The sequence below is a fragment of the Cyphellophora attinorum genome (assembly GCF_001299255.1).
Source record: "Cyphellophora attinorum strain CBS 131958 chromosome Unknown Contig28, whole genome shotgun sequence".
Lineage (NCBI taxonomy): Eukaryota > Fungi > Ascomycota > Eurotiomycetes > Chaetothyriales > Cyphellophoraceae > Cyphellophora > Cyphellophora attinorum.
In genome coordinates, this window is record NW_017253256.1 from 233087 (window position 1) to 259795 (window position 26709).

Sequence of the window (26709 nt, forward strand, 5' to 3'; positions counted from 1 at the left end):
GTTGACGCACGCAGCAAGACCTCTGCGTCATAGGCTTCAGTCTCCGTCTTCGATTTTCCCGGTGATGAATTTACGGCGAAGCGGGGCCTGAAACCGCTTCATCATCCAGAGCATCAATACATTGTTATTGCAAAAACTGCGATTTCGTCCAGCGCCATCCCAACGAAACTCCCACTCTACCGTCCAAGCCGATCCCCATACTTCTCAAGGACATAATCAACATCCTTATCCCCCCTCCCACTCAGATTCACCAGTATCTTCTCCGTACTCGGCCTCTCCTTCGCCAACTTGATCGCGTACGCCAGCGCGTGCGCGCTCTCCAACGCGACAATGATCCCCTCCTGCTTCGCCATGCGGAAGAATGTATTGATGACTTCGTCGTCGGTTATTGTGGCGACTTTGATCCTGCCGGCGTGATGCAGATGGGCGATCTCGGGTCCGACGCCGGGATAGACTAGGCCTGAAGCAATCGAGCGAACGGGTGCAGGACTATCATCCTCATTCTGAATGACGATTGACTGCGCCCCATGCAGCGTCCCGGGCCTCCCAAATGACAACGTCGCTGCATGCTGGCCAGCATTTGAAGATGTGCCAAGCGGCTCGACTGCGTGCAGAGTCACGTCTTCGTCGTCCACGAACGCGGTAAACATGCCCAGCGCATTCGAACCGCCCGCCACACACGCCACCACATGATCCGGCAACACTCCCCCACTCATGTCCAAAAATTGCTCGCGTGCCTCAACTCCAACAGTAGCCTGAAACTCCCTCACCAACCACGGAAACGGATGCGGCCCAATCGCGCTCCCAATCGCATACAAACTCGTCTCTGCCTGTGCCGTGTACGCTTGAAACGCCGAGTCGGAGGCGTCTTTTAGATTCCCTGCCCCATCTGCCCGATCCTCCTTCGCTCCGGCGGCCACGACTTTGGCTCCCAGAAGCCGCATCCGCCCTACGTTGCTGGCCTGCTTCTGTACATCGATTGCGCCCATATGCACCTCACACTCCAGCCCGAAATACGCTGCGGCGGTGGCGAGGGCGACGCCGTGTTGGCCGGCGCCGGTTTCGGCGATGAGTTTGGATTTGTGTATGTGGAGAGCGAGGAGGGCGAAGCCGACGCAGTGGTTTATTTTGTGGGCGCCGGTGTGGTTTAGGTCTTCGCGCTTGGCGTAGATTTGTGCGCCTTTGACCTGGGCGCTGGTGTTTGCGAGGTAATGCAGCGGAGTGGGCCGGCCTTGAAGCGTCTTGCGAACCTCATGAAGGGTGCTGATGAAGTTGGGGTCGTGGCGGAGGGAATTGTAGGCTTCTGTGAGTGCGTCTAAGTGGGGTCGTAGCGATGGAGGATAGTGGTTTCCGCCGAAGGGTCCGTAGTAGCCGGAGGCATCTGGGTAGTGGTCCAAGTAGGGACGTTTGAGTGGTGTGGAGGCCATGTTGCTGATGTTTCCCCGAGAGGTTGACCAGATGGTTTGACGTGGTGCAGAATGAGTCTAGGGCAGTGGGACAGTTGGGAAATGACAGCACAGGATAAAATCAGAGTACAAATGAGCTTGTCACGACAAAGACAAAAGGTCGATGTCGCGGGGCCTCAACTGGTATTTATACGTCTTGACCGCAACACTCACAATTTAGCCTACCGTACACATCGCAACACCTCTGGAGCTCCCAAGCCATCCTGACCTCATCCATCAGCCTCGCCGGGGTTCAGATGCATTGCCAAGCAGATCCCATTGGTCACTCGCATCGAGGTAGAAGAAGGACATCAAGATGGGAAAAAAGACTCCTTAAGAAAAGTCCTTGGAGTACACGGGCCGAGACTGGTGGTCCTTCTGACTCATCAACGTCCAGTGGCTGAAGGAGGTGTACAAACGAGTTGCAACGTCTTCCAAGCCGATGTGGAGGTGTCACAGGAAGGTTGAAGCTAGACAGCGAGGTCCGGGGAGATTTGATGCCCCGTTGATCTAGGTGTGTGTGCTCGTGAATTGTAGGAGAACGTGAGTGGTCGTGAGGTGTCCCGAGCCCGGAAAGCTCTGCGGCGTGTCTTATACGCCGCCACGTATCGAATACATGATGCACATCGCCCGGCGGTATCACCCTGGAAACAACCGAAGCGACATGTCATCAAACATGAAAACAGTCAAGCTTGAAGCTGAAGACGAATTCGAGGACTGAGCGATCGGTACCTAGGTAGGGTGTGGCGGTTGAGCCAAGAGCGTTGGCCGGGGTCCGGCTCTCGGGGCCTTCGTTCTTTCATCGGGTCTCCGAGACGCCGCGATCTCCAAAGATTTTTCGACGAAGCCGCGGCCTTGCAGCTCGTCCACATCGCGTGCGGCATCATACACTCCTTAATTCGATTCTTGTACACTATTTGCCTGGTCGCGGCGGTGCGCGGAGGACTCCGGTCTATTATTCTGGTCTCGCCTGCCCAAAATTGCCAGTTTCGCCGCCACGATGTCGTGGTTCACTTCTTTCTTTGCCCCGAACGACAGCAAGTATGTCAACAAGAGCAGCACACCTCCCACAGCTCCGTCAACAACAGGGAAGCGACTACTAGAAGAGGCGCCGCCGACCGTTGTGTCAGATTCTACGAATACATCGAGAACGCCAACACAAGTACCACCATCGAGAACGCCCTCAACACCACCCACTGTATCCCCATTAGAAGACTACAGGGCCACAACCCGGCCCGACCGCCGCTCGCGCAACGTCATGCTCTTCTCAGGCGGCGCCATCTTCTTCGCCTTCTCCCTCATAATCACACGCCGTGCGCTTGCCCGCAGGCGGCTGGCCTCGATGCCAGGGTACTACAGCAACATGCACACACATATTGAAAACCAGTCCAAGACCTTGATGGGCCAGAAAGAGGCGCTCGAGGCTCTAAATCTAGCCACGATAAATGTGCTAAGTCTGGCTATGATGGGGACAGGCGCGACGTTATGGGCGCTGGACATCAATAGCCGGGAAGATCTGAGGAGGAGGATAAGAGGCAGTATGGTCATCAAGGACGACGGGAAAGGAGACGGAGAGGTTGAAGCGTGGCTAGAGCGGAATTTCGGGCGGAAGGAAGACGAGACGGGTAAGCGGGAGGAGGTGGAAGGGAAGCGAATACTAGAAGAGCGGGAAACGGAGATGAAGACGGGAGAGAAGCGGTGATCTTGGACGACACTCTATGATGTACAGCGATACCATGAGATGTTTAGCGATCGATTGATGCTAGCGACTTTTCAACGCAGCTCTTGTAGATTACAACCCGCCAGACCGGCTTGCGCCATATCTCCCAGACCCTTAGCATTCGTTTCCACGCCATAAATCGTAACATCATATCCAAGGAAAGGTGTCATCGCTGCCACGTCAACAAAATGTCCAACCAAATCTCCTCTCTATCGAGCTCAGCACAAAAACCTCACACTACCACTCCCCTGCGCCTCCACAGCGACAACCCTCCCCTCACGATCCCCCCTCCACCCACTAACCTCCTTACTCCCTCCCCTCTCAAGCACAAGCCCCGAGCCCCTGGCACTCAAACTCCCACTCCCCATACTCCGCATCTCCAACCTGCCCACCCACCGCCTCGGATAACTCAACCCCATACTCCCACTCCCCCTGACCACATGCTCCGCTTCCCAATTCTTCAGATCTTCTGTCGACGAGGACGAGACTTTGATATTCTGACTGCCCGACTGCGTCGTCGTAGACAATTTCGACGTGCTGCCCTTCGGACCTCCGGAGTCGAGCGCGTGGATGGTGAGGGAGAGGGAGCCCGACTGCGTCTCGATGGCGGTCGTCCCACCATTCCCCGCCAACAGACTCCCACTCACGGATCCCGATGTCGTTTCCAGGGTGCTTTGGAACGTGCGGTTGGTAGCATCACTGCTCGGCAGCCACGGCACAATCCCGCTTCCCATCCTAACCCTAATACTCCCACTGCGCGTACTCAATTTCATTACCGCAGGGTTCGGGCCAGGGTGTGGCTCAACGTCGATGATGATCGACCCCGAGGTGGTGGAGAGGTCGAGGACGTCATACAGCGGGAAAGAGCCTGTGATTGATTGCGACGTTTCGTGTTGGTGGTATTCGCGGTTGAGGCCGGGGAGAGGGTTGTTGGGGGAGGAGGAGGGGATCGGGTTGCGGGAGGAGTCGTTGTGTTGGTGCCACCAGCCGGGGGTGTGGGTGTGTGCCTATGAGGAAGAAGTCAGTGGATGATCAAGAGTAGATTTGTAGTAAGTGTGCGTACTTTGCCGCTCAGCATTCCCGGGATCATGAACCATAAGCACAGGCTCAAGGCGAGTGTGAACCAGCATATCTTGCGGAAGCGGCGGCGTTCGCGGTCTTTGCGGTGCTCCGATAGGGCATTGAGTGGACCGCCACAACCGCGTCGGCGAGGATGGCGGTTCGATCGTTGTTGCGCTAGCTCGAGGAGCGTAGAGCGGGCGTAGGACTCGTTCTCTTCCGTTGATGGGCGAGGCGAGTCCTCGTAGGGTGTGGTTGGGTGTGTGGGGCTTGTAGGAGATGATGGATCACCTACTTGTGGCTGTGATTGAGGATGAGGTTGTGCTCGTGCAGCGACGGGTGACGACGGTGTCAGTGGTGTTGCTACAGAGTCTGATGGCGTGTAGATTGGGGGCGGATCATTTGGGTCATCTTGGTAGGGACCTCTGGCTTCAAGCTCTGCTGGGTGACCCATCCTTCCGGGTCTCGAACTCGTGGGTTGGCGTGGTAAAGTTTCGTCCTCGTCCCGCCAGAATGATTGGGAAGTAGCAAGATTCTGTGCTTCCTCACCAGCAAGCTTACTCTTGTCGGGCTTCTGAGATGACGATGGGTTATTTTGGACAGCGCTGCTCGAAGACTCCTCAAATGTATCGTAACTGCGACTGCGCTCGCCCACGACTTTCTTTTTGAGCGTCATGGCCGAGCGATGAATGCTCGTGCCTGATGTAATGGAGTTATTTGGAAGCCACCACGTGTGGAAACGCTGCTGCCTGAGGATCCGGGCGTCGTATTCCCCCTGTCCCTCCTCAATTTCACGTATTCTGCACGCAGACGTCACAGCGTTACCGCGAGTAGTCGAGCGCTTGCTACAAAAGGACAATTGCGCGACAGGCAGATATGAAAAGGATTGACAGATGGATGGACGGACTTCCCGTGGAATCGTCCTTATCATAAAGGCCATTGATCTTCAGGATACCATTGCCGGCCCCAAAACCTTCATTCGACCACGGCGCCGAGGGGCCGCGCTTACCAATTAAGCATGGACCATGAATGAGGGGAAAAGGTGGGGAGGGTCTGGCACGGCATCTGCTGCTCTTGCGTTTCTATTCAGCCTGGTCATAGTACCAGAGGCTGCCCATTAAATGACACACATTGTTATCCTTCACATATATGGCTAGCGACCTCTCCTATCGTCGTCGGTGGATAGTCTTCGCCTCTTTCCTGCTCTCACTGTCTCTTCAGACTCAGGTGTGGTTGCTACAGATGCGTGCTTCTCATCTCGTTTGCGCCTTCTCTGCCGGTCCACAGCTGCTACGCCAGAACGCCTTGCGACGGAGGAAGTCGTATGCGTTGAGGCTGATGCAAGTGAGAGTGCCTCTGACTCGATCTCAGCCACCTGATAGCCAGATCGAAGACCAGTGCCAGCAAGCTCATTGTCTTTCGCTGAGACAGCATTTGTAGCGTCTCCGTGCTCGGAGGGGAGAGCTCCCACTTCTGTAATCGCTTCTTCGAAGCCGTACTTGACCCACATCAGAACCTTGCCGAACTCATAAGATTTCCCAACGCTGACAATGGCTTTCATTTTCGTGATGTCGGGTTCTGGCTCGGTCATTAACCGGAAGGTTCCTCTATTCGTCGTAGCCGTTCCCAAGATTGGGTCGGTATCCAGAAGGTCGCATGCGATGCCATAACGATACGAGACATGCTCGAGTATCTTATAAGCCACTGACAAATCTGACTTGTCCCGGAACCAGAACGGCAAGTTACATGCAGGCGCCCTGCTTGTGTGCAGGTTGAGCACTGAGACCATGACCTGTGTTGACGCTACGGGAGGGGCGTCTGTATGTTCTGCATCATCCGAGATGCCTGAGAACGGGTCAAAGATGAAGATACAATGACCCATGACGAGATCTTCGAAGAATTCGAACGGGTGATGGTGCCTTCCGACTCCAGCCAAAAGGCAGGAGCCGCAGGTCGATAGAAATGCTGCTGCTTCTTCCCAGGGCCACAGCGAGGTCTCTGTCCGAGTTGACACTGACGGACATTTGCTGAGCTGACGCGAGGTCCTCATGAAGCTTTGCGTAGGCTCCAACCTTCCGACCTTTAGCTGCCGATATATGACCCAGGCAAGTTGTGCGGCATCGGGAACCGGAGTAGTATGAAAACGCGTCAACGACGGTTCATAGCTAGAAATTCGGCCTGGATTGTCCTGAGGGAAGGGAGGAGTGGCATTCTGATCCCTCACAGGCGAGCGCCGCGCAGTGACGGACAACAACGTACTCCGGCAGACAGCAGCGAGAAAGCTTTTTTTCAAAGGGGCGTGACGCAAAGCTGCAAATTGCTCCATGACCCACTCTTGAGAGACTCTTGGCCGCTGTTCGCTGCGCATTAGTCGAGAGCGAGTGCTGTACGAGGCTCGTGTGCGTAGAGCCTCCAACGCATTCACAGCGATGGAAACGTATGTAAGTTCTTGAGTCAGGTTCCATGCTTCGTCTGTAGCCACATTGCGCGTTCGCTCGTGGGAGCGCTCTTGCTCACCTGTTATGTATGATCTGACGATGAAAATTGCCAGAAAAGAATCTTCAGGGTTTGCGTAAGCTTGCATATCGGCGTCTTTTCCAGTCCAAAGCTTTTCTAGCGCATCAAGACAACTTGCGGTAACGGACCAAGTCGAGGAGCTCAGCATCACGCGCCACAATTTGCGAGCCAGTTTCTCGCCCTCTTTCGCAGTTGAGACCGAGAGCAGAAAACTATCCAGATTCTCGAGAGTAACATGAAGGGCGAATTAGGTGAATCGGATGTATCGAGCATCGCGGATTGCGAGAGTGTTCGTGTCAAAGGCCTTGTATAGGTCGGGCACGTCAAAAGGCTGAGGTCTCTGGTCAACAGGCTCTGCGTCGAAGTCTTGCATTTGTCCGATATCGACGAGGTTTCCAAGCGTGCTGAAAACATCAGTCTCAGCGGCCAGACTTGCTGTCGCGTGCGCAGCTAGGGAGAGTAAGCAATTCGTGATCTCTTTGCGATATACATCACGAGCCCAATCGAAGATGTAGTCCAGAGTTAGCAGGAGGCGAAGTGCATGTTGCTCGTAGGTTATATTGCCTTCCCAGAGGTCCAATATACGCTGTAATATATCAACAACAAGTTCTGCGGGCTTAGACATGAGAGGCCGCTCACGTAATTTGGTCTCGTGACGTCCTTCGTTTCTTGCACGTATGCGCCAGCCAGACGCCATACCTCTCCCTTGTTGGACAAAAACCATACCAGAGGTTTCATGACCGGCTGTTGCTGCTCGAATACAGCGCTTGCCAGGTCGCGCTGGAGCTTGAGCAGAGCTCGAATGGAAAAGCTGGTCTGAAGCCGAATCTTTGAGAATGTATCGTCGCTCTTTTCGGATTTGGCCTCCAGGACCAGAAACGGGAACAAGAGCGGTTGGCAGTTGGCTGTCAACGGACTCGTTCTGATGAAGCTCCTGATAGGTTCTCCAGTCGGGCCTTCTGCGTCGTCAAGAATTCTTTCAAGCCTTTTCGTGACTCTTAAGCCGAATAGACGATCGGGCTTCTTGCCAGTGCCTTTCAGATTTTTGAGAAGTTGCTCGATTTCGGCCTCGAATTCGCTCTATTCCTCGGCACGATCATCGAACAGGTGATTGATGCCTTCATCAAACCTGATCACCCGAGGAGGTCAACGGGTATTGCCATGTAGGAAACGCAGAAGTACCTACCGATCCTCGCCCACCCGGCGTGACATGCAGCGACAGACCTGTCGATTACGTTGTCGATTCGCCAGATCATCGATGTTGCCATCAATCTTCGTCAGGGCAACCTCCAACTCTGATCTCCAAAGGCGAGCGCAACATTCTGGACTAATAGTCTGTCAGGTGCTGCTGGATCGTGCCAGAAGGATGCTCACCAAACGACCTCGACACTGAACCGTGATAGTATTTCGGTCTCTAGGCTTAGACGCAACTAGCCCCGTTCTTATCTGCTTCAAGGCATCGATAAGCCTTCTCACTGAGGACTTTTGCCCTGCTTAGAGTTTTCTGCCTCCAAGGCTTCTGTGCAGACTCTATGGTGACAGTCGAACGGTAGTGCTTCGCATCGTACTCTCCTAAGGTTTGTATGGCTTGGAAGTGATCCTCGTGGCCAGGCGCTTCACGCTTATTCTGATCATGGAAGACTCTGTACCGTTTGAGAAGCTTTCGTAGCTCCGGTTTCTCAGGAGTGTCAGCCATGCGGGTGCTTGCGCTGCGATTGACGTACCACCCTGCAAGCAGTCTGAGATGATGATACTGATGGCGTCCATGAGGGAAGTCACCGGATTGCAAGCGCCGAGTGAAGCTGAGGGGCACATTCGGCCATGGATGCGGCCATGTTTCGCATGTCCGTCATTCAACCACTAATGGCTAGATTCTCCTAGGCGAACCTCGTAGATGGACAGCAAACTATCCATCTGTCACGGTGACATTCCTAGTTCGACTGTGTAGTTTGCGTGGGCTCGGGGGATTGAAGGTGCACACAAAGGCCGTTGATCTGGCCATGTTTCGCAGCTGAAACGCAGGTTATCAGCCAGCTCAAGTGCCTCGATCATCAGAACAGTGTGCACTGCACTCTGCATGCCTTCAGAGGCTTTCCAACCGCGTGCTTTGCGCGAGGTGACAATGGATTGCAAGCATCGTAGGGTGGAGTGGTGGAAACAACAGCTAGAATGGATAACAGATGTGGTGTGTAGTCATGACGAAATATAGGATGCCTGCAGACGATTCGATCCACAGACGTGCGGCACGGGTCGCACCTACCTGAACATACGTCTCACAGTCAACATGGAAAGTGCGCCTGTGGAAAGAGCGACCATCGAAGCAATTGTCGCCAAGTTCATGGTTCGTGCAAAGTCAAAGTTTCTTTTGGTGTCCTACCTAGGTAAGACAGGGATCCAAGGCTCATCGAGTCATCCTAGAACGATATGTACCTCTACCTGAGCATATGGTATCTCGTCTGAAGAGCGAATGACTGACTGTACAACATGACCTGATGATCTGCCCAACTCCGTCGCTGATGCATCGCTAGATAGCAGACTAGACAGACCACAACAACTTGCAACAAAGTCCATAGCGAAAGTAACATTCCAGAACCTCCCTTCAGGAATGCTACCTCACCGTTTATTTGCACCACGCTTCCGCTCATATGAAACCCAGTCCCTCCAGCAGCGCCTTCGCCTCGTTCTGCGGCAACCCTGCGACACCCAACGACTTGACCAGCGCGCTCCTCCTCAGCCTTTGCAGCCCGATCGCTACCTTCCACCCCTCGCTGTGCGGAACGATGAAGACGTACTTCTTGCCTTCTTGGTCACGGATAGTGGCACGGACGATCTGGACGCCGGCGATCTCGCAGCTCTGTGGACACACAATGTTAGCTTGAGTTGCTGTGGAAGCGGCGGGAAAGAGCATACCTCGACCAGCTTCATCGTCCACACTTTCACGTCCCACTCCCGCTGCGGCTCATTTCGACGGTCGTCGTCGATGAAGAGGCCCTCGCTAGTCATGCGCAGGATCAGGCCGTCGCTGACTGGCTTCCTACCAGACACGAGCTGTGCTATCGGTGTGCGCATGAAAGCGTTATTGAAGGAGAAGACGCCCTTGATCGTGATCTTGTCCGGGTCCTTCGTTGAGTACGGGCCTGTGAACTCAGGAGGTGGTGTCGTGCGTGCGGTCGACTGCGACGGGGCATATGACGACTCAGAGTACACTGAAGCGCCTGAGTTGGCTTTGTGTTTGGGTCGGTCGTACGGTCGGAAGGAGTATGCATCGTCTTCGTCTTCGGTGCGGGCAGTGGGTTGTCGCTTGGTGGGCGATGGTTTCTCTGCTTTTGTCTTTTCTTCTCGCTCCTTGCGCTCTCGTTCGAGTCGTTCTTTCAGGTCTTTCTCTCGCTGTTTCTGTCGTTCCTTTTCGAGCTCTGCTCTTCGTTTCTCCAGTTCTTCAACTTTCCGTTTGGCTTCCTCGGCTTTCTTCTTCTCCTCTTCGCGCTTTCGTGTCTCCTCTCGTGCCTTCTCCCATGCCGATTTCTGGCCTGAGTTGGGTGTTGACTGCGGTCTCTGCCATGATGACTTGGGTGGAGGTGGACTTGTGTTGGGTTGTGGTGGTACGCCATTGGTGTTGAAGTTCTGTTTTGAGCCAGCACTGCTTGAGCCTGGGCCGCCTTTGTCGTGTTCAGACTCGGCTTGTGTCTTCCCCACTGCCCATGCCACTATTCCAACCAGCAGTATGAGCACAACGACGCCTGATCCACCGCCATTCATGGTGTCAAATAGCCAGTTCTTGACCGCTGGCACCATGATGTTCCACACTGCGAATGCAAACGTTGTGCAAGCACATCCCGCCAGGAAGCTATTCCGCTGGGTTTGTAATGATGGAAGATAGAGGAAGCCAGAACCTGACGATGTTGGAGGGATGACGAAGATATCGTATTTGCCATCTGGCAGGCCACCACTCTTGCCGCCGCTCGCACCGGCACCGTGAGGTGGCGGCGGAGGCGGTGCCTCCATGAACACGAGCTCTCACTCGCGGTAGTGTGTTTTATCGTATCCAAGGTCGTTTCTGTGATGTCCTTATTGGTCTCCTACTCTTCATTCTTGCTGTATATTGGACTCGAATCGGCTTGCCTCGAAAACGTGGAGAAGGAATGTTCGGGGAATTTTCGAGTCTCAGAGTCGAGTGCCGATGTCATAAATTCGATATTGTGGGTGGCTGGGCGCTACGATTCTCGTTTGCTCGAGAATTTTGCACGCTTGAAGTGATTTGTTGGTAGTGAGGAGCAGGTAGAGGTGTGTAGAAGAGCAAGCTCTGTCTCGATGATGCAGGTGCACAGGCACCGGCGGCCTGGGTGGTGCAACTTTTGCTTTGATGTTTGGGTTGGCGCTAAAGGCACACTGCCCTCGGGGATCTCACGCCGTCCACGGAGTGACCAGGATCACCACTGGAACCACCATTCTGAGCTCTCAACACGGTGTTCGATGACTTTCCATTGTCACAAAGCAATCATGGAAGCGAGAGTGAGCAGCAGAAGAAGCATCGCCCAAGGCTTTACATCACGGGATCAATTATAGCACGGATGCTACAAAGCAATTGTGATATACTAAACGGCTCTGCTGCCGCACGAACGTTACGCCCAGATCCGCTTCCGAAAAAGCTGCAGAAAGCCCATGGTCTTCTCACCAGTCAGATCGTCAGAACGCGAGAAATGCAGAGCCATGTCACACTAAATAGCGGTCAGCCTCCTTTCTCGCGACTAGGGTCTCGTTGCCGGAGCATTTGCTTCACCGCTGGCCTGCACGCGTGAAAAGACAACACTCATCGTGCAAACCTAGCGACACAGCTGGAGAATTTTGCGATGAAGAGAGCCACGTTGCAGAGCATCATAGGCAGCATTGAACAGCACCGTGGAGTTTGCTGTGGTTCGAAGTCGCGTGGGTTTGTTTGTTGTCGGGCCGGCACTAGCCGCGTTGTTGTCAAGACGACAGCTGCAGCCACAACCAATCAAGCAGTCTACCGGTCTGCCGTTCATGCTCCACTGCCGCCGCTGCACGATGATGTCAATGCCATTTGTGTCCCACTTGCACGGAGAGCCCGCGACGACCTTTGTTGTCCGGCACATTTCAAGTCTCTGGATGATCATCGGTCTTAGGACTGCTTCTTCGCATGCTATGGTCTGGAGGCGAGGGGAAAGCGCAGCGGGCGAGGTCCTTGATGCCAATGTGCGAGTAGGCCCCAGTGGATGACAAAGTCCCATGAGTCAACTGATGCTGCACCATGCACACTTAAGTCAGAAACGACGACGCGTCGTTTGGCTATGAAGGTAGAATCGTAGTAACTACCATCCGCAATGTCGTCGCCGCCTTTCAGAGTCCCCCTTTCTATCGACAAAGACTACGAAGGCATCTTGACCGATATCCTCAGGAAGCGACAGACCCGTCCGCGTTCCGATATCTTGGACACCAAGGAACGGGCATTAGACATCTACCAATGCTTCGCAGACTTGCCTGCACCTCCTCAAGTGACCTATGATGATATCGTACGGTCGCTACATGAAGTCAAGTCTTTCGATGGACAGTCGATATCCGTTCATCGCTTCGAGCTTGCTGCGACCGGCAGAGAACAATCGACAGAAACTCACAGGGCTCCTGCTGTGCTGCAGATTCATGGCGGCGGCATGTTCATGGGCTCGGTAGAACAGTACGTTCCAACCGTCTCGGCCTTAGTACAACAGTCGGGTGTACAGTTCTTCTCCGTCGACTATCGTCTCGCCCCAGATTATCCACATCCAGCGCCTACGGAAGATTGCTACGCAGCATTGGAATGGCTTCTCAACTCGGCGAACAAGCTCGGTATCGACCCCCACCGCGTCGCGATACAGGGTGACAGTGCTGGTGGTGGCATTGCTGCAGTGGTCGCTCAGATGGCGCGGGACCGCAAGCTTACACCAAAACTCGCAAAGCAGATCCTCATATACCCCATGCTGGATGACAGAACATTGTCAGGAGACGTGGACCTTGGACGATCTGCCTGCTGGACTTCAACGATAACACAGTCGGGTGGACTGCACTATTAGGTAAACAAGCTGGGTCAGGGGATGTACCTGCTTACGCCTCAGCAGCAAGAGCAACGTCACTCGAAGGTCTTCCGCCTACCTACATGGACGTAGGAGGCCTGGACATCTTCTATCCAGAGGTCACGCAGTATGCTGCTCGTCTCGCGGCTGTAAATAACGTGTTGGAGTTCCACGTGTACCCATCAGTGCCTCATGCGTTTGAGGCTCTGAACCCGACCTCAAGCGTCACTCAACAAGCGGTCGCCAACAGGATTCGAGCTCTGCAGAGCATATGACATAGGAGACGGTGTATCTTCTAGATCGCAGAATCCATCTCTATCTTCCCAACATCAGTGCCCGTAGCATGCTTTATCGCATACGACACCTGATCCAATGTATCCTTCGGAATGAAGCAATCACCAGCATCACCCATGACCTCATCAAAGTGCTCCAAATACCCTTCGACCGTACTGCTATTATACCCCGGAAACGTCGCCAGCGTCGTCCTTGCGGCCCTCCCACCTCCAGCACTGAACAGCTCACCCGACACAGGACAATGCTCGCTCGCCAGCGCCCCAACAAAAGTCGCCACCTCCTCCGTCTTGAAGTACTTGTGCGTGATATCCTTGATGATCGGACTCAAATCACTCATCCTGCTCACCGCGCTCGGCAGCACCCCATTGATCTTGATCCCATGTTTCGTACTAAACCTCCCCAGATCCCTAGTTAGCGCATACACCGCTCCCTTACTACTCGCATACCCCCCATCCCCACCACCTCCAAACCCATAGATCGAATCCGAACTCGTGTTCACGATCCGCCCATACCCCTGCTTCTCCATGATCGGCCACACAGCACTAATCAGCAACACCGTGCCTAAACACGCAATCTCCCACGTCCGTCGGAAGCTCTCAACATTGACAGCATCATGCGAGCTCATCTGCCCCGAAGTCCCCGCGTTGTTCACCAGAATATCCACCCGTCCATACACCTCCACAGCCTGAGCCACGACTTCCTTTACTTCGCTCTGCTGCGAGATGTCGCTGCCATTAGCCGTGGCTTCGCCGCCGGCGGCTTTGATCTCGTTCACAACGGCCTCTGCGCGGGCAGAAGTGCCTTTGACGCCGTCGAGGGAGCCGCCGTAGTCATTGACGATCACTTTGACACCCTGGGACGCGAGGAAGAGGGCGTAGTGGCGGCCGAGGCCGCCGCCTGCGCCGGTGATGATGGCGACGCGGCCGGCCAGGCCGTTGTCGGATGTAGGTCCCATGATGCCAAATTGGGAACGCGCTTTCTATGGATGTAAAGAAGTTCTGTGGTCTGGCAGATCGAACTCGGCACGGTTGCTGGCAGTATATGCTTAGAAGATACACCTGGATGGGCAAATCTTTCACGATGTTTTGGTCGACTACCTACCTGAGTAGTGTACGAATACGATGCGTTGTGTCTACTAGTTGTGCTCACGGTGCATTGATCTGTTCGTCCATGTCTGCATAAGAAGGGAGGTGTGTTGAGTCAAGAGAGCAAGTCAGCTCGCTGCCAATTGGATCAGCATATAAATGTGGAGTTGATCCACTCTCATACCTGGGGAGGTGGCTCGTTCTCGTATCGAGGGCCATGGACACACACCTGCATGTCAGCGACCCAGTACTGCGGAACGACGTTATGCAGTCCAGCATAACTCGTCATTGAGATATGGATTCGAAAGTCTTAGACACAGAGTCTTGGGCAAGGAAATCCTCATGTATAGAAACGCGCCATGGCTGCCATGGTCAAAGCAGCCCATCTTGCTAGCAATCAACAGCGAAGCTCCTACAGCATCCCAAATACAGTGAGCGCCCTCACAGCACAAATATGGCGATCAGACCTATCCCCACTCTCAACGGAGACGCAGCTCTCAAAGACGCCGTATGGAACAAAGTCACCCTCGTCACCGGCGCCGCCTCCGGCATCGGCTTCGCTCTTACACGCATGCTCGCCTCCCACGGAGCCACAGTGATCATGGTCGATCGCGACAGCAACGCTCTGACCGCCGCCCAGAAGAACATTCCAGGCCGTGCGTTCGCATACGAATGTGACATCGCCGCTTGGGAGCAACAGCGCCATCTCTTCCAGGTCGTTCTTGACCGCTTCATGCGTCTGGATATTGTGTGTTTGAACGCAGCTATCGATCCGGAGCTGCGTTGCGACGACCCGCAGCTGGGAGCTGCAGCGGCCGATCAAGTCGCGTATAATTGGCTTGCGAATGAGAAGACGTCGGCCATGACCGAAACAACAGATCGCTCCTCCATAGGGCAAGAAGCCATTGGCCAGCCATCATGGATGCAAGCGTCCCCCTACTCCCAGTCCCCACCCAAGCAAACCCTCAAAGCGCCGCCAACACAAATCTTCGACGTCAACCTCCTGGGCACAATCTACGGCATCAAGCTCGCCCTGCACCACATGACCGCCCTTGACGCCCACGCCTTACACAGCGGCACCCTCGCACAACCGAACCCGCGACACATCATCGTCACCGGCTCTGCCGCCGCATACAACGGCTTCCCGGGCCAAGATCTGTACTGTGCGTCTAAGCACGCACTGCTAGGCCTGGTTCGTGCAACGTCCCGAAGGAAGGAGGTTCAGGAGGCTGGTGTGAGCGTGTCGATGGTGTGTCCGTGGCTGACGACGACGCCGATGACGGCAGGGATTGCGGCGGGACTGAAGGAGGGGCTGCCAGCGAGCGAGCCAGATGATGTGGTGCAGGCGTTCGTGCAGCTGTTGGTGGGTGCTGGGCAGGGGTCGAACGGGAGGCTGTTGAGCGTGCAGGGTCAGAGGGTGATGGAGGTGGAGAGGATTGATTGATTGACGATGGCTGCTGCTGCTGCCCACGGGCTCTTTCTTTATCTCTGTAAGTGCAGTATAGCTGCCGTGGGCCGGTTCAACGATCTGTCATCTGGTGGAGAAACGGAGCAATATTGCATAAGTTTGCACCATGGAGTCACGTTGTGACCAGGGACCTAGATGCTCGATTCGTTTACATGATGTTTTCGCTCTGAGTTCACTGTATTGCGTACACATTGCTTGACTTGGTGAAATGCTCTCGATGGCATGCTTACATATGTACAAACCGGGTGAAGTCGCAGAACTCGTTCAGTCCTTCATCTGCCGAAGACCCAGGGCTCTCCAGGCTCCAGCCGTCGGAGCTTAGGGCCAAATTGCTGGTATCGTCGATGCTCATGCCAGCAGATGCCCCGTATTCGACAGTCGACAGGAGGCGGAGCAAGCGTTCCTCAGATGCCTCCTGCTCGGTCGCGATGGACAGGCCATCTGCATCGGGTGTTCCACTGCTCGACGAAGACGATTGCGCTGACGATCTCATACGGTCGAAGAGGCCTAGTCTTGAGAGGGAGTGTCCGTCGGTGTCTTCTGCGCCAGAGCAATACTCACGCACACCATCGTGCGTCTGCAGGCCGTGGGAGGGAGTGGGCTCCAATGTGAGCCGATCCATGACAGTGGCCGCGGCATGGGACGGATGAGCTCCATACTCGACCGCGAGTGCTGCAAGATCCTTGAACACAGGTTGTTGAAGTAGGTGCGCCATATCGGGCTTGGCATCGACGAGCCCCCTCACAATGCAGACCGCCACCGTAATAGCACATGCCAGCTCCATGCACTCGATACAGCTGCCGAGACTCATGCAACGAGTACAGAGCGTCCCGTAGACGGGACAGGTGCGTCAGGCAAGCGCTGCGGTCCTCCGCTGAAGAGAAGTGTAGCGCAGCTGACTTGCTCGACGCCGCCCACATCTTCAGTGCAACGACGTTATGTAGAAGCCGAAGGGTCTCCCACTGAGTTTTCAGACAGCGCGCTGCCTCAGCGACAGCTCGCTTGCTGAAGCCGCTGCGGTTATATCGTGCCAGCCAGTGTTGTAAGCGCTTGGACAGATCTGCAAAATAAGACAGATCCGAACACGGAGCTTTGTCAAGTTGTAGGCATAGTTGTACCTCGAAACGAAAGAGCTCGACCATATGAATTTGGGCCATAGCATTTTGCGTGAGGGCGGACCCAGACTGTTCGTTTGTTTGACTGAAGTGGAAATCATCGAGCGAGATCATGGGTATCACGCGGTCCATTGCGATGTGGAAAGGCGTGGTGCTGTGTATGAGGCTCGACCGTCGGTCTTGAACGAAGCAAGACCACCACAGTCGTCGCGATGCACAGTCGTTGATTATGCGGGATGGGGTCGCTGAAGGCTGGTCGAGCGGGTTTGGCAGCTCAAACATCTTCGTCATTTGCTCAAGAAGAGGCGAGGTAGAGCATGCCGGGCTATTGTCGTAGTTCAAACCAACATAGTCCACCAGAAGCTGGCTGGAGATTCTGCTTATAGGCTTTGATCGATCCCAATCGAGTTCGATTAGAAACTAAGGCTGTGAGAGGAGCACTCAGCAAAGTGGGGAGGGACGTACCTGGGCCTTTCGAAGATTCTCTTTGGAGGCCTCTACTGGTGAAGAGAATCCTGCTTCCTGGCTGATTTCCACCGCCATATGAGGCCACGAGGCTGCTGCGATCGCGAAGAGCAGGACAGGGCTAAGTGATCCGTTGTCGACTTGTTGTAACAGATTTGTTCCAAACGCTGGTAGGTGCATGAAGGGTAAATGCGGGTGCACATAGTCGATGTAATTTGTTGCAATCAACGACCATATGTGCTTTTGTGGAACACTGAAGAAATTCGGTGTCTCAGCAAGCAGCTTGGCCATGACCTCGTCTGGGAGTTGATCAGGGCGTCGAGGCCTGAGCTGTCTCTGCGATAGCAAGTCAGCCAACTCGCTGCCGCGCGCGACCCGGCGGACTCCTCACCGTCTGTTTATGCGATTCGATGGGTTGCAGTCGTCTGGGTTGCCTTCGACCAGGCGTCACGATGCATGTCTTGCCGTCGATCTTGCAGTTGGTGCATCTGCTCCCGGCGTCCTTCCTCGACACATCGCATCTGACCTTGCGGACACGACACGCGCCACAGGCGATTTGGGCGCGAAATGAAGTACTGACATTCTTGCGCATTTCCTGAGATCTTGCTGGCCTGGTGCTTCAACAGTCGCCGGTTGTCCATGCTGAGAAGATGGATGTGACGAGACCTTGGCCGGTGCATACCTTGAACATGGGTTCGAGTTGCTGCCCCGTTCGGAACCGCAACCAATCGGAGGAGTTGCATTGCTCCGGCGTTGAGTTTATTCCGAGCTCAATACACAGTAACAACAATCTTCATTCCAATTTATGACCGATCTGTGTCTAGATCGATCCTCCGTTGCTAAGCGAAGGCGCAGGAGCGTTGATTGATTGACGTCGGTCAATATCCGAAGCAACACTCGGCACCAGGCTAGCGTCCTTAGTCTCGGCAATACTTGGCGATATTGTGCGCAGCAAGGTGAGACCAGGTGGAGGGTCTCAAGATAGACAGATCCGAATGTCATTTCGAGCCGACTTCCGAGTTGTCAACGCAATGGTTTAGATCAGTCAGTCAGCTCTGTCAAGGTGAGTCCTTTGTGAAGATGACCTTACGCTGGTAATGGAGCACGCTCCCCGACGATCGTGCACTGTGTATCGTATGACTAAGTGCACCGAGTCAATGTGGAGAAAATCTGGGGAAAGTCTGCTCAACTGTGGGAGGTTCCTGAGGCGTAAGCAGCAGGCGTTTCGTCCATCAGGCATGAAGCTTACTAGCAGTGACTGTGAGTCCAGACATCATCCGAAGACAGCTGAGCATCTCAGCTTTAGCAGGAATGGATCCTTTCTATTGCTGTCGCCCAAGTAACACCGCCGATATGGCTGTGAAAATCGCAACACACTTAGATGACCCTGTGAAGCCTGCTGTTTCGATAACAGAGCTTGAGGTGAAGGAGCTCACAATGGCAGTTTCGCAAACCCCACTATCGGACGACTCGACCCTAGGCGACTCTACCATCAGCGAACGGTCCGATGTTGAGGACTCGACCACAGACAAGCTCGCGCAAGAGACCCAGTCCGCTGGAGTATACGGTCGTCATCCAATACACGACGGCTCGCAGAGACCGCTGCATGTGTTGATCGCTGGCGCCGGTCCCTCAGGCCTGTCCGTTGCCATGGAACTGAAGGGATTGCCAAACATCACCTTTCAGATTTTTGAGAAGAACGCAGACGTCGGCGGCACATGGTTCGAGAACAGATACCCGGGCGCAGCCTGCGATGTGGCGAGCCACGCCTACCAGTGGTCTTCTCATTCGAACCCAAATTGGAGTCACCATTTCGCCCCAGCCGAAGAAATAGGCGAGTACATCAAGACTGTTGCAATCAAAGAGTCGCTATACGAGTACATCACGCTGAAGAGCAGAGTTGTGGATGCTCAGTGGATGGATCAGAGGTCCAAGTGGGTGATACAGATCGAAGATCAGGTCTCGCAGGAGACCTCTTTCCAAGAATGCGACTTGTTCGTCAATGCTGGTGGGATTCTGAATAATTGGAGATGGCCCGACATCCCCGGCCTTCGATCATATAAGGGCGAGCTTCTGCACTCGGCGTCCTGGAACCCCCAGGTCGATATGCGAGGCCGTAGTGTTGGTGTCATAGGATCCGGAGCATCCTCGATTCAGATCGTTCCTTCGATCCAGAAGATTGCTGAATCACTCGAGGTCTTCGTCCGCAGCCCAACTTACATCTTACCAACGGTCGGCTTCGGCATAGAGTCGTCGATCTACAATGAATGTTATACCAAGTCGCAGAAGGAGCAGTTCGCCAGTGATGCAGCCATGTACCGGGCTTTCCGGAAACGGATCGAACAGCAAATGAACGAGAACTTCGCCGGACAGCGGAAGGACTCCGCAGAGCAGGATGCGGGACGCCGTTGGGCTGAGAATGTGATGCGCGAAGCACTTGCATCTTCACCTGAGTTGCAGGAGAAACTCATTCCTAAGTGGGAGCTCGGTTGTCGTCGGCCAACGCCTGGGAAGCCATATCTGGAGGCAGTGCAACAGAAAAATGTCCATGTTGAGCGTGTTCCAATTGAGTCCATCTGCGAAAGTGGCATATTGACGACGGACGGAAAGATGCACAAACTCGATGTGCTCGTTTGTGCGACTGGCTTCGACACATCTTTCCACGGCAGATATAGGATAGCTGGGAGAGGTGGTCGGACTCTCAAAGAGTTGTGGTCGCAAAGCGGTCCAGAGGCGTATTTTGGCTTGACGGTTGCTGGACTTCCTAATTATTTCACATTGCTTGGTCCGAACTGTCCTATCGCCAATGGCTCGTTATTCCCTTGTATTGAAGCAACTGCCAAATACATTCGCAGGGCGATCCAGAAGATGCAGCAATGCCAGATACGAACATTGGAGGTGAAATCGGGCGTGCAGCGTCAGCTTAATGACTACATGCACAGAGTGCATCAAGATCTTGTCTGGACTGGTAACTGCAAGAGCTGGTGTGAGTAGGTTGCGACGATCTTGACCGAGGCTAACGTCAGACAGACAAAGACCGAAATTCTGGTAGAGTAACAGCGGTCTGGCCCGGCTCTAGCGTCCATTTCATGGAGGCTATCGAGAACCCACGATGGGAAGACTTCGAGATGACTTACTGTCAGGCAGGCGACATGTTCTCGTATCTTGGTGATGGAAGGTCTCAGCGAGAGTCTCGCAGGGAGGATTTGACGTACTATCTTGACTAGATGCGAGTAGTCACACTAGCAAAGCCAGCCCGGGATGCATCGAGTCCACTGCAAAGCCCTGATCGGTCGCTGGTGGAGGATAAAGTTGGTCGCGAGGGACCACATAAAGACTTCTCCATTGAGGGTATCTGGCAAAGAATCCATCTCTCAGTGTCCAATTCCGTAGGTCTTTGATGGCAGTGTCGAGCACGTTGGAGGAGTCAGGTCTGACCAGGATCTGGGTTAACAAATCGTGTCCGTTATTACCAGAACCGTTGAATGAAGCATGATCGGCAGTGTTCAGACCGGCTTGAGAATATGCACAGCTCAAGTCTACTTCCATGAATTGGCCAAGAGTCACCATGATGTCTTCGACCATGGCCGGACTCGATAGAGACGCAGCAATTGCAGCATCGCGTATTCCCGGCCAGGGCATGAATGAAAGGGTCATCGCGTGAGACATGCTTTGTTGAAGCTTCGTCGGCCGGAGCCAAGCTGGCATGTCATTGTAAGACTCCTGGTCCTTGTTGATGTACCAGCGCGTGAAGAGCGTAATGATCCAGTATGATGCTAAGGTCTCAGGTATTCTCTCGTTGCGGCTAAAAGGAGCAATGTAGGACTTGATCCTCGAAGACAAACCATTGGGCGAGTTGTTGAGAATAAAGTCCTTGATTGATGGTCGCGGCAGACGCGAGCCGCCGGCGTGGATGAGACCGTGGTCAGGGAGGCGCAGAAATTCGAGTAAGATTGCGTCCGTTGACGCGAGATGTCCCAACAAGGACGGCAATCGAAGGTGGTGCGGCAGATGAGGAAATTGCTCGCCTTGCTGTTGACTGGACATTCTGGTATGAGCGAAAGGTTGCGAGAACTGAGAGGCGTCCTGTAGCGCTTCTGTCCCCGGGGCTAAATTGCCGGTGCCGTACGCGTATGGCCCCTGAGACCTGGCGGGTGATTGGAACCACGGAAGTAGCTCGGGCCAGCCAGCACTGAAGTCCAGCATCGAAAGAGGCGTTGGTACTCGAATAGATCTTGAGACACGTGTGTCGTGAGTGTCAGTGTTCGGCCAACGTGCAAAAGCATGCTGAGATGGTTGCTCCTGGTTGGTCATCACGGTCGAGCTGTGAGCTTGCATATGTAAAGGCACGCTCAACGTGCCGAATGCAGCAGACGAGTCGTACTCGGTGGCATTCGAGACCAGAGTCGGGTACATGCAAGCAGTAGCTTCATTGAGCTCGTCCTGCTCGATATCTTCGCTACTGCATTGTGGTGGTGTGAGCTCTGAATTCCCGGCCCGCAGCGTCCCATCCACGCCACAGTTCATAGCGACATTAGCATGCTGCTGGAGGCTGCTGTGCCCAACATCGCCGCTGTTATCAAAATTGCTAGTGTCGACGACGGCGCCAGCTGGCGGACTGGAGGGCTCTTGTGCTTGCACAAGAGCTTGGACGCCATCGAAAAAGCCTCGGAGTCGTTTCACTTCATTCCGCAAAGCCTCATTTTCCTGCATCAGTGCCGTGAAGTCACTGGATGAAGAGTGCTTGATCATGGACTCGATCTTCGCTTCCAGCTGTTCGACGTAGACCTTCTGACGTTTTCGGTGCTCTTGCTGGGCTACGCGATCTCTTGCGCGTTTTCGAGCAGACTTCTCTCCCTCCTTACCAGGCCGGTCTACGCTGTCGTCCTCGTCTTCGAACACATTGCCAGCAACCAACGGTCGCGACGTCGAGGTCGTGGCATCGTCCACGAGTTGTGATGAAGGTTGATCTAGCCGAAGAAGCAGAGAGAGCCCTGGAGGGGATTGGTAATTTAGGCAGGGGTCGATAGCTCCTTCTCCCCGCACACGGGATCTTCGCGGGGCATAGGGGCGTCCGCATGGGTCCAGACTTCCAGACTCGGACTATAGGGGCATTCGGCGCCTGGACTGGGCTCCTCAGCTATCTGACGTGCACCTGTGATTTGATATTTGGGGCTCTGGGATAGGAACAAACAGCCCTGGAGTTCTTCCCATTTGCATCTTATCAAACACGCTGCGACTCCGGCCAAAATGTCCACGCATCCATGCTGCACTCTCTCTCTACATTACAATAATTCCATTCAAACGTTCATCTAGTGGTGAAACAACGGTTTCGCTAGGAACTCGGGATCAAGATACCAACTCAGATCCTCACCCGTGACCTCCTCCTTCGTGAAACCATTCCCCATGAACTGGAAACGATTCCTTCCACGATACTTGATGTCGAAGTCTTCGTATCGTGGCTCCTCCAGGATCTTCTTCCAATGTACCAGAGATCCGGGATACTGAGCGGTGACCTTCCCTCCTGCTTGACCTTGGTTGTACCACGATCTGCAGCCAGCAGTCCAGACACTGCGTTGCTTAGCAGACGGACGATGATGAGAGGCGGAGAAGGGGATGCTCGACTTACGTTCGCTTCAACCACTCATGTATGTGCTCGTTGTACTCTTGTACCGCATCGTGCTTCACATCAAGAGACTTGATATTCTCTGTCTGCAGCTTGCGGATTAACTTGCAGATGTAATTCTGCGCAGCCTCCAGTACAGTTACAAAGGACCCATGACCAGCAGGACAATTTGGGCCCAATGAGCCAACTAGAAGATTGTTACTCTACAGTTTGCGAAGTTCGGCCAAGGGACTCACCCATGAAGTTCGGAAATCCGGGAGCACCCATCGCAAGGTATGCTGCAGGATCCTTATCCCACTGCTTCGCAAGGGATTGACCACCACGACCATTAATCGGGAAGTATGGCTTGAAGCTGACGTCGAAGCCCGTTGCGCAGATGATGACATCCACTGGTACTCTTGTCCGTCTTCGGTGAGTATACCGTTCTTCGTGAATGCTTTGATGGCTGACTCGGGCAGTGTGACGTTAGGCTCTTGCATCGCCTCGAGGAAGCCTTCTGCAGGCCCGAGTCGACGGCACCCCATTGGGAAGTCTGGTACAAGACGCTTCACAAGGCGCGGGTCATCCTTCAACAGCTTTCGCATACGCTCACTGGTCATCTCCCGCCCTTTCTGCTGCCATAGATGGTCTTTGAGATTGTGGCGAAAGCTAGAGTTGATCTGCTGCTCCATAGCCTTGCGGAACTTGAGGTAGTACTCAGGATCGTCGCGGAACTGTGCCTTTTGTTCATCGGAAAACGTGAAGTTCTTGCCCTCTGGATCAGTGTACCCTGCCACGCCGAGTCCGGAAGAGATCCATTGTGGTGTTCTGTAGAACGAAACCAGTTCCTTCACCCGCGGCTGTATCGCTGGGATGATCTGTATTGATGACGCACCAGAACCGATCACAGCTACTCGCTTGTTGTCTAGATCGATGCTCGTATCGTATGCGGCTGAATGCGTTATGGCGCCAGTGAAGAGTTCTCGGTCTGGGATGTTGGGCCATCTCCAAGTATTGAGCACACCTATGTTCGCGATGAGAAATTCGACTCTGTCCTGCTTCCGGACCACGGATCCATCCGACAATGTGTGCTTGATATTGAGCAGCCACTGTCCTTCATTTTCCAGCCACGTGGCCGAGGTGATCTCGTGTCTGAGCCGGATGTACTTTTCGAGGTATCCGTGGCTCTCTGCGAAGCCGTGATAGTACTTCTTGATGTCCTCGGCGGACGAGTAGTAACGTGGCCACTCAGCACTAGGAGCAAACGAAAATTGATAAGCTGGCGAAGGGACATCACACCGGCATCCCGGATACTTGTTGGCATGCCAGACTCCTCCGCAAGAGTCGTAACGATCGTATACGACAAGGTCAATGTCGTCGCCGAACTCCTTTTCCTTCTTGTAGCAGAGCATGATTCCAGCCGCTCCTGCCCCTATGGACGCCACGCGGATTTTGCGAGGCGCCCACAAGATGTGCTCGGCGACCTTATACGCTGTCGTCTCTTCCAAAGACTCTGGCACGTATCCATTTCGGTGGTCGTATGTATAGCCATAGTCGTCCGGTAACTGCGGGAGCGGGAGCACAGGCGCTTCCTCATACAAGGCCGACTCTTCCGGCGTGTCCTCAATGAGTATGCCGGGAGCCATAACTGTGAGCTTGAAGTGGTCCCTGACTTGGCTTGGCACGGTTGGTGTTTTGGACGACTTCTGTGCATACAAGCACTCTAGACGAGGTTGCGCTTGCACTCATTATCAACGATAGCCTCGCTGCAATGTCCCGCTGAGACTGTAGAGTCCTCGCGCATTCTCGGAAGCCGTCTTCCCCAGAACGCGTGCTATTGTGCACAAAAAGTCCGGGGTGGAGTGTTGACAAAGCCGAGCGAGTCAACTACACATCCTTGGCGCAAAAACTTGGACTAGCATTGGCTTGACACCCATGCGGCTGTCAAAAAGAAAAGTAAACTTTCCTCTAGCAACGCCTCTCCACGACTCGAGTCCCGTCGCCTGAGGGGTGCCCCATGGGGCTCCATCTTCAGCATGGACGGTCTCCTTCACATTTAAGACTCTCCCCCAGACGCACAAGGGACCATGTTCCAACGCCAGGCAAGGAATAGCTTCTACCGAACTTCAGGCCATAGTCCTTACAGAAGCCTTCATCCACACCCAGTATGCACAATCAAGTCCCAGAAAAGCCTGCAAGCGAGGAGCAGGTTGAGTCGGTCGACCATGACAACAGCTCAGAAGACCTGAGTGGTCGTGCTCGCCTGGCACAGGCATACGCCGCCAACGATGCCACCCTCAGCTTCTGGCAGACCATCAAGCTCTACCACAGATCCATCCTATGGACACTCTACGGCCAGCTTGTGGTCTTCGGCTACGGAATCGACGGTGTTATCGCTGCGTTTCTTCTCGGAATCCCTCGATTTCGACAAGATTTCGGAGAAGCGTTCGTGGTCGACGGTGTTCCGGCCTACATTATCTCGGCCAACTGGATAGCCATATTCTCCGGCGTGTCTCAACTCACTGCCATCTTGGGCGCTGTGATGACCGGCTATCTCGCAGACAGATTGGGACGGAAGATCACCAACGCGATCTTTTGCGCCATCTCGATCGCTGCTGTCGGAGCCCAGGTCGCTGCCAGAGGCTCACTGCCAATCCTGTGCGTCGGTAAGGGGCTCAATGGCTTCTCTATCGGAGCATGGCTCGTCATCGGACCTTTGTATGCTTCAGAGATAGCTCCTCTGAAGCTGAGAGGTTGGCTAACGGCCGTCACAAACACCATTCAGTTCTCAGGTGTCCTCCTCTTCACAGGCGTCATCTATGTTATGGGCCCCATGGACAGCGCCGATGCCTATCAGATCCCATTCATGCTTCAGTGGATCATTCCTTCATTTGTGCTCCTGACAATCTACTTCTGGCCAGAGTCTCCAGTCTACCTGGTCAACACCGCCAAACGCGACAAGGCTATCCAATCCCTCCAGGCACTCCATGGCAGCAACAGCCGCATCGACCAAGAGGGCATCCTTGCGCAGATCGAAGAAACCCTGGACCACGAAAAGTCCGCATCGACCGCAAATGCCACAGCGTCTTACGCCGAGTGCTTCAACCGCCACAATCGGAGCCGCACGCTCATCAGCATGTGGATCTACGCCTGCCAGTACCTCGGCGGCCTGGTCTTCGTGCTCGGCTATCAATCATACTACTACCAGTTGATCGGTTTCGGCGCGAAGAAGTCCTTCTTCCTCACTATGCTGAACAACAGCTTCCAATTTATCGCGAACATCTTGTCTTGGTTTCTGATCAGCGCTCTGGGACGACGGCCGCTGATCGTTTGGGGTGAACTGTGTGGCACAATTTGTCTGTTCATCATCGGCGGATGTTCCTTGATTGGGACGAATCCGGGGTACCTCGCTACGGTGTCATTTATGTTTGTCTGGGTAAGTCAACTCACCACCTCAAGCTAGAAAACTTGCTGACCCGTGCAAAGGCATTCACCTACCAACTCACCCTAGGCACAGTTGCTTGGACTGTGGTAGCGGAGATCCCCTCCCTCCGCCTCCGAGCAAAGACCCAGGGTCTGGCCAATCTCACGCTGTGCTTCTTCCAGTGGGCTGTTGCGTTCGTGTTTCCCTACATGTTCAACCCCGACGCGGGCAACCTGGGCGGGAAGGTGGGCTTTGTCTTCGGCGCCACGAGCTTGCTCGGCTTCCTCGGGGTGTTCTGGTTCTTGCCGGAGACAAAGAATCGGACGGCCGATCAGCTTGATAAGCTGTATGCGAGGGAAGTCCCGGCGAGGAAGTTCCACAAGACTGTGCTGAGTGATGACTGAGTGTGCTCTGTACTGAATGGCATCGACGTTCTGATTGAGCTCA

General features: G+C 54.3%; 13 protein-coding genes across 13 annotated transcripts; 5 read left to right on the plus strand and 8 right to left on the minus strand.

Moving 5' to 3' along the window:
* Positions 1 to 176: 176 nt before the first annotated feature.
* On the minus strand, positions 177 to 1427 carry AB675_11840 (Tryptophan synthase beta chain 1; the record flags this gene model as incomplete). Its single annotated transcript, XM_018140721.1, has 1 exon — positions 177 to 1427. The coding sequence occupies one exon, from the start codon at positions 1425 to 1427 to the stop codon at positions 177 to 179; it is 1251 nt and encodes a 416-aa protein (XP_017996716.1).
* A 1018-nt stretch (positions 1428 to 2445) lies between these two features.
* AB675_11841 (uncharacterized protein) lies at positions 2446 to 3147 on the plus strand (the record flags this gene model as incomplete). Its single annotated transcript, XM_018140722.1, has 1 exon — positions 2446 to 3147. The coding sequence occupies one exon, from the start codon at positions 2446 to 2448 to the stop codon at positions 3145 to 3147; it is 702 nt and encodes a 233-aa protein (XP_017996771.1).
* Positions 3148 to 3383: 236 nt separating this feature from the next.
* On the minus strand, positions 3384 to 4900 carry AB675_11842 (uncharacterized protein; the record flags this gene model as incomplete). The annotated part of the gene is made up of 2 exons (XM_018140723.1): positions 3384 to 4172; positions 4229 to 4900. The coding sequence occupies 2 exons, from the start codon at positions 4898 to 4900 to the stop codon at positions 3384 to 3386; spliced, it is 1461 nt and encodes a 486-aa protein (XP_017996826.1).
* A 477-nt stretch (positions 4901 to 5377) lies between these two features.
* Positions 5378 to 6106, minus strand: AB675_11843 (uncharacterized protein; the record flags this gene model as incomplete). The annotated part of the gene is made up of 1 exon (XM_018140724.1): positions 5378 to 6106. One exon carries the CDS (start codon positions 6104 to 6106, stop codon positions 5378 to 5380), a length of 729 nt encoding a protein of 242 aa, XP_017996733.1.
* An 882-nt stretch (positions 6107 to 6988) lies between these two features.
* Positions 6989 to 8437, minus strand: AB675_11844 (uncharacterized protein; the record flags this gene model as incomplete). The annotated part of the gene is made up of 3 exons (XM_018140725.1): positions 6989 to 7327; positions 7381 to 7819; positions 8271 to 8437. The coding sequence occupies 3 exons, from the start codon at positions 8435 to 8437 to the stop codon at positions 6989 to 6991; spliced, it is 945 nt and encodes a 314-aa protein (XP_017996787.1).
* Positions 8438 to 9382: 945 nt separating this feature from the next.
* AB675_11845 (uncharacterized protein) lies at positions 9383 to 10743 on the minus strand (the record flags this gene model as incomplete). Its single annotated transcript, XM_018140726.1, has 2 exons — positions 9383 to 9595; positions 9652 to 10743. 2 exons carry the CDS (start codon positions 10741 to 10743, stop codon positions 9383 to 9385), a joined length of 1305 nt encoding a protein of 434 aa, XP_017996848.1.
* Positions 10744 to 12080: 1337 nt separating this feature from the next.
* Positions 12081 to 12806, plus strand: AB675_11846 (Carboxylesterase NlhH; the record flags this gene model as incomplete). Its single annotated transcript, XM_018140727.1, has 1 exon — positions 12081 to 12806. The coding sequence occupies one exon, from the start codon at positions 12081 to 12083 to the stop codon at positions 12804 to 12806; it is 726 nt and encodes a 241-aa protein (XP_017996751.1).
* Positions 12807 to 13101: 295 nt separating this feature from the next.
* On the minus strand, positions 13102 to 14055 carry AB675_11847 (Peroxisomal hydratase-dehydrogenase-epimerase; the record flags this gene model as incomplete). The annotated part of the gene is made up of 1 exon (XM_018140728.1): positions 13102 to 14055. One exon carries the CDS (start codon positions 14053 to 14055, stop codon positions 13102 to 13104), a length of 954 nt encoding a protein of 317 aa, XP_017996809.1.
* Positions 14056 to 14639: 584 nt separating this feature from the next.
* AB675_11848 (uncharacterized protein) lies at positions 14640 to 15629 on the plus strand (the record flags this gene model as incomplete). Its single annotated transcript, XM_018140729.1, has 1 exon — positions 14640 to 15629. The coding sequence occupies one exon, from the start codon at positions 14640 to 14642 to the stop codon at positions 15627 to 15629; it is 990 nt and encodes a 329-aa protein (XP_017996846.1).
* Positions 15630 to 15879: 250 nt separating this feature from the next.
* On the minus strand, positions 15880 to 16368 carry AB675_11849 (uncharacterized protein; the record flags this gene model as incomplete). The annotated part of the gene is made up of 1 exon (XM_018140730.1): positions 15880 to 16368. The coding sequence occupies one exon, from the start codon at positions 16366 to 16368 to the stop codon at positions 15880 to 15882; it is 489 nt and encodes a 162-aa protein (XP_017996752.1).
* A 2218-nt stretch (positions 16369 to 18586) lies between these two features.
* AB675_11850 (putative sterigmatocystin biosynthesis monooxygenase stcW) lies at positions 18587 to 20227 on the plus strand (the record flags this gene model as incomplete). Its single annotated transcript, XM_018140732.1, has 1 exon — positions 18587 to 20227. One exon carries the CDS (start codon positions 18587 to 18589, stop codon positions 20225 to 20227), a length of 1641 nt encoding a protein of 546 aa, XP_017996829.1.
* Positions 20228 to 20470: 243 nt separating this feature from the next.
* AB675_11851 (putative sterigmatocystin biosynthesis monooxygenase stcW) lies at positions 20471 to 24484 on the minus strand (the record flags this gene model as incomplete). Its single annotated transcript, XM_018140733.1, has 5 exons — positions 20471 to 22227; positions 22596 to 22804; positions 22863 to 23046; positions 23096 to 23248; positions 23281 to 24484. 5 exons carry the CDS (start codon positions 24482 to 24484, stop codon positions 20471 to 20473), a joined length of 3507 nt encoding a protein of 1168 aa, XP_017996711.1.
* A 521-nt stretch (positions 24485 to 25005) lies between these two features.
* Positions 25006 to 26666, plus strand: AB675_11852 (General alpha-glucoside permease; the record flags this gene model as incomplete). Its single annotated transcript, XM_018140734.1, has 2 exons — positions 25006 to 26274; positions 26325 to 26666. 2 exons carry the CDS (start codon positions 25006 to 25008, stop codon positions 26664 to 26666), a joined length of 1611 nt encoding a protein of 536 aa, XP_017996721.1.
* Positions 26667 to 26709: the final 43 nt, after the last annotated feature.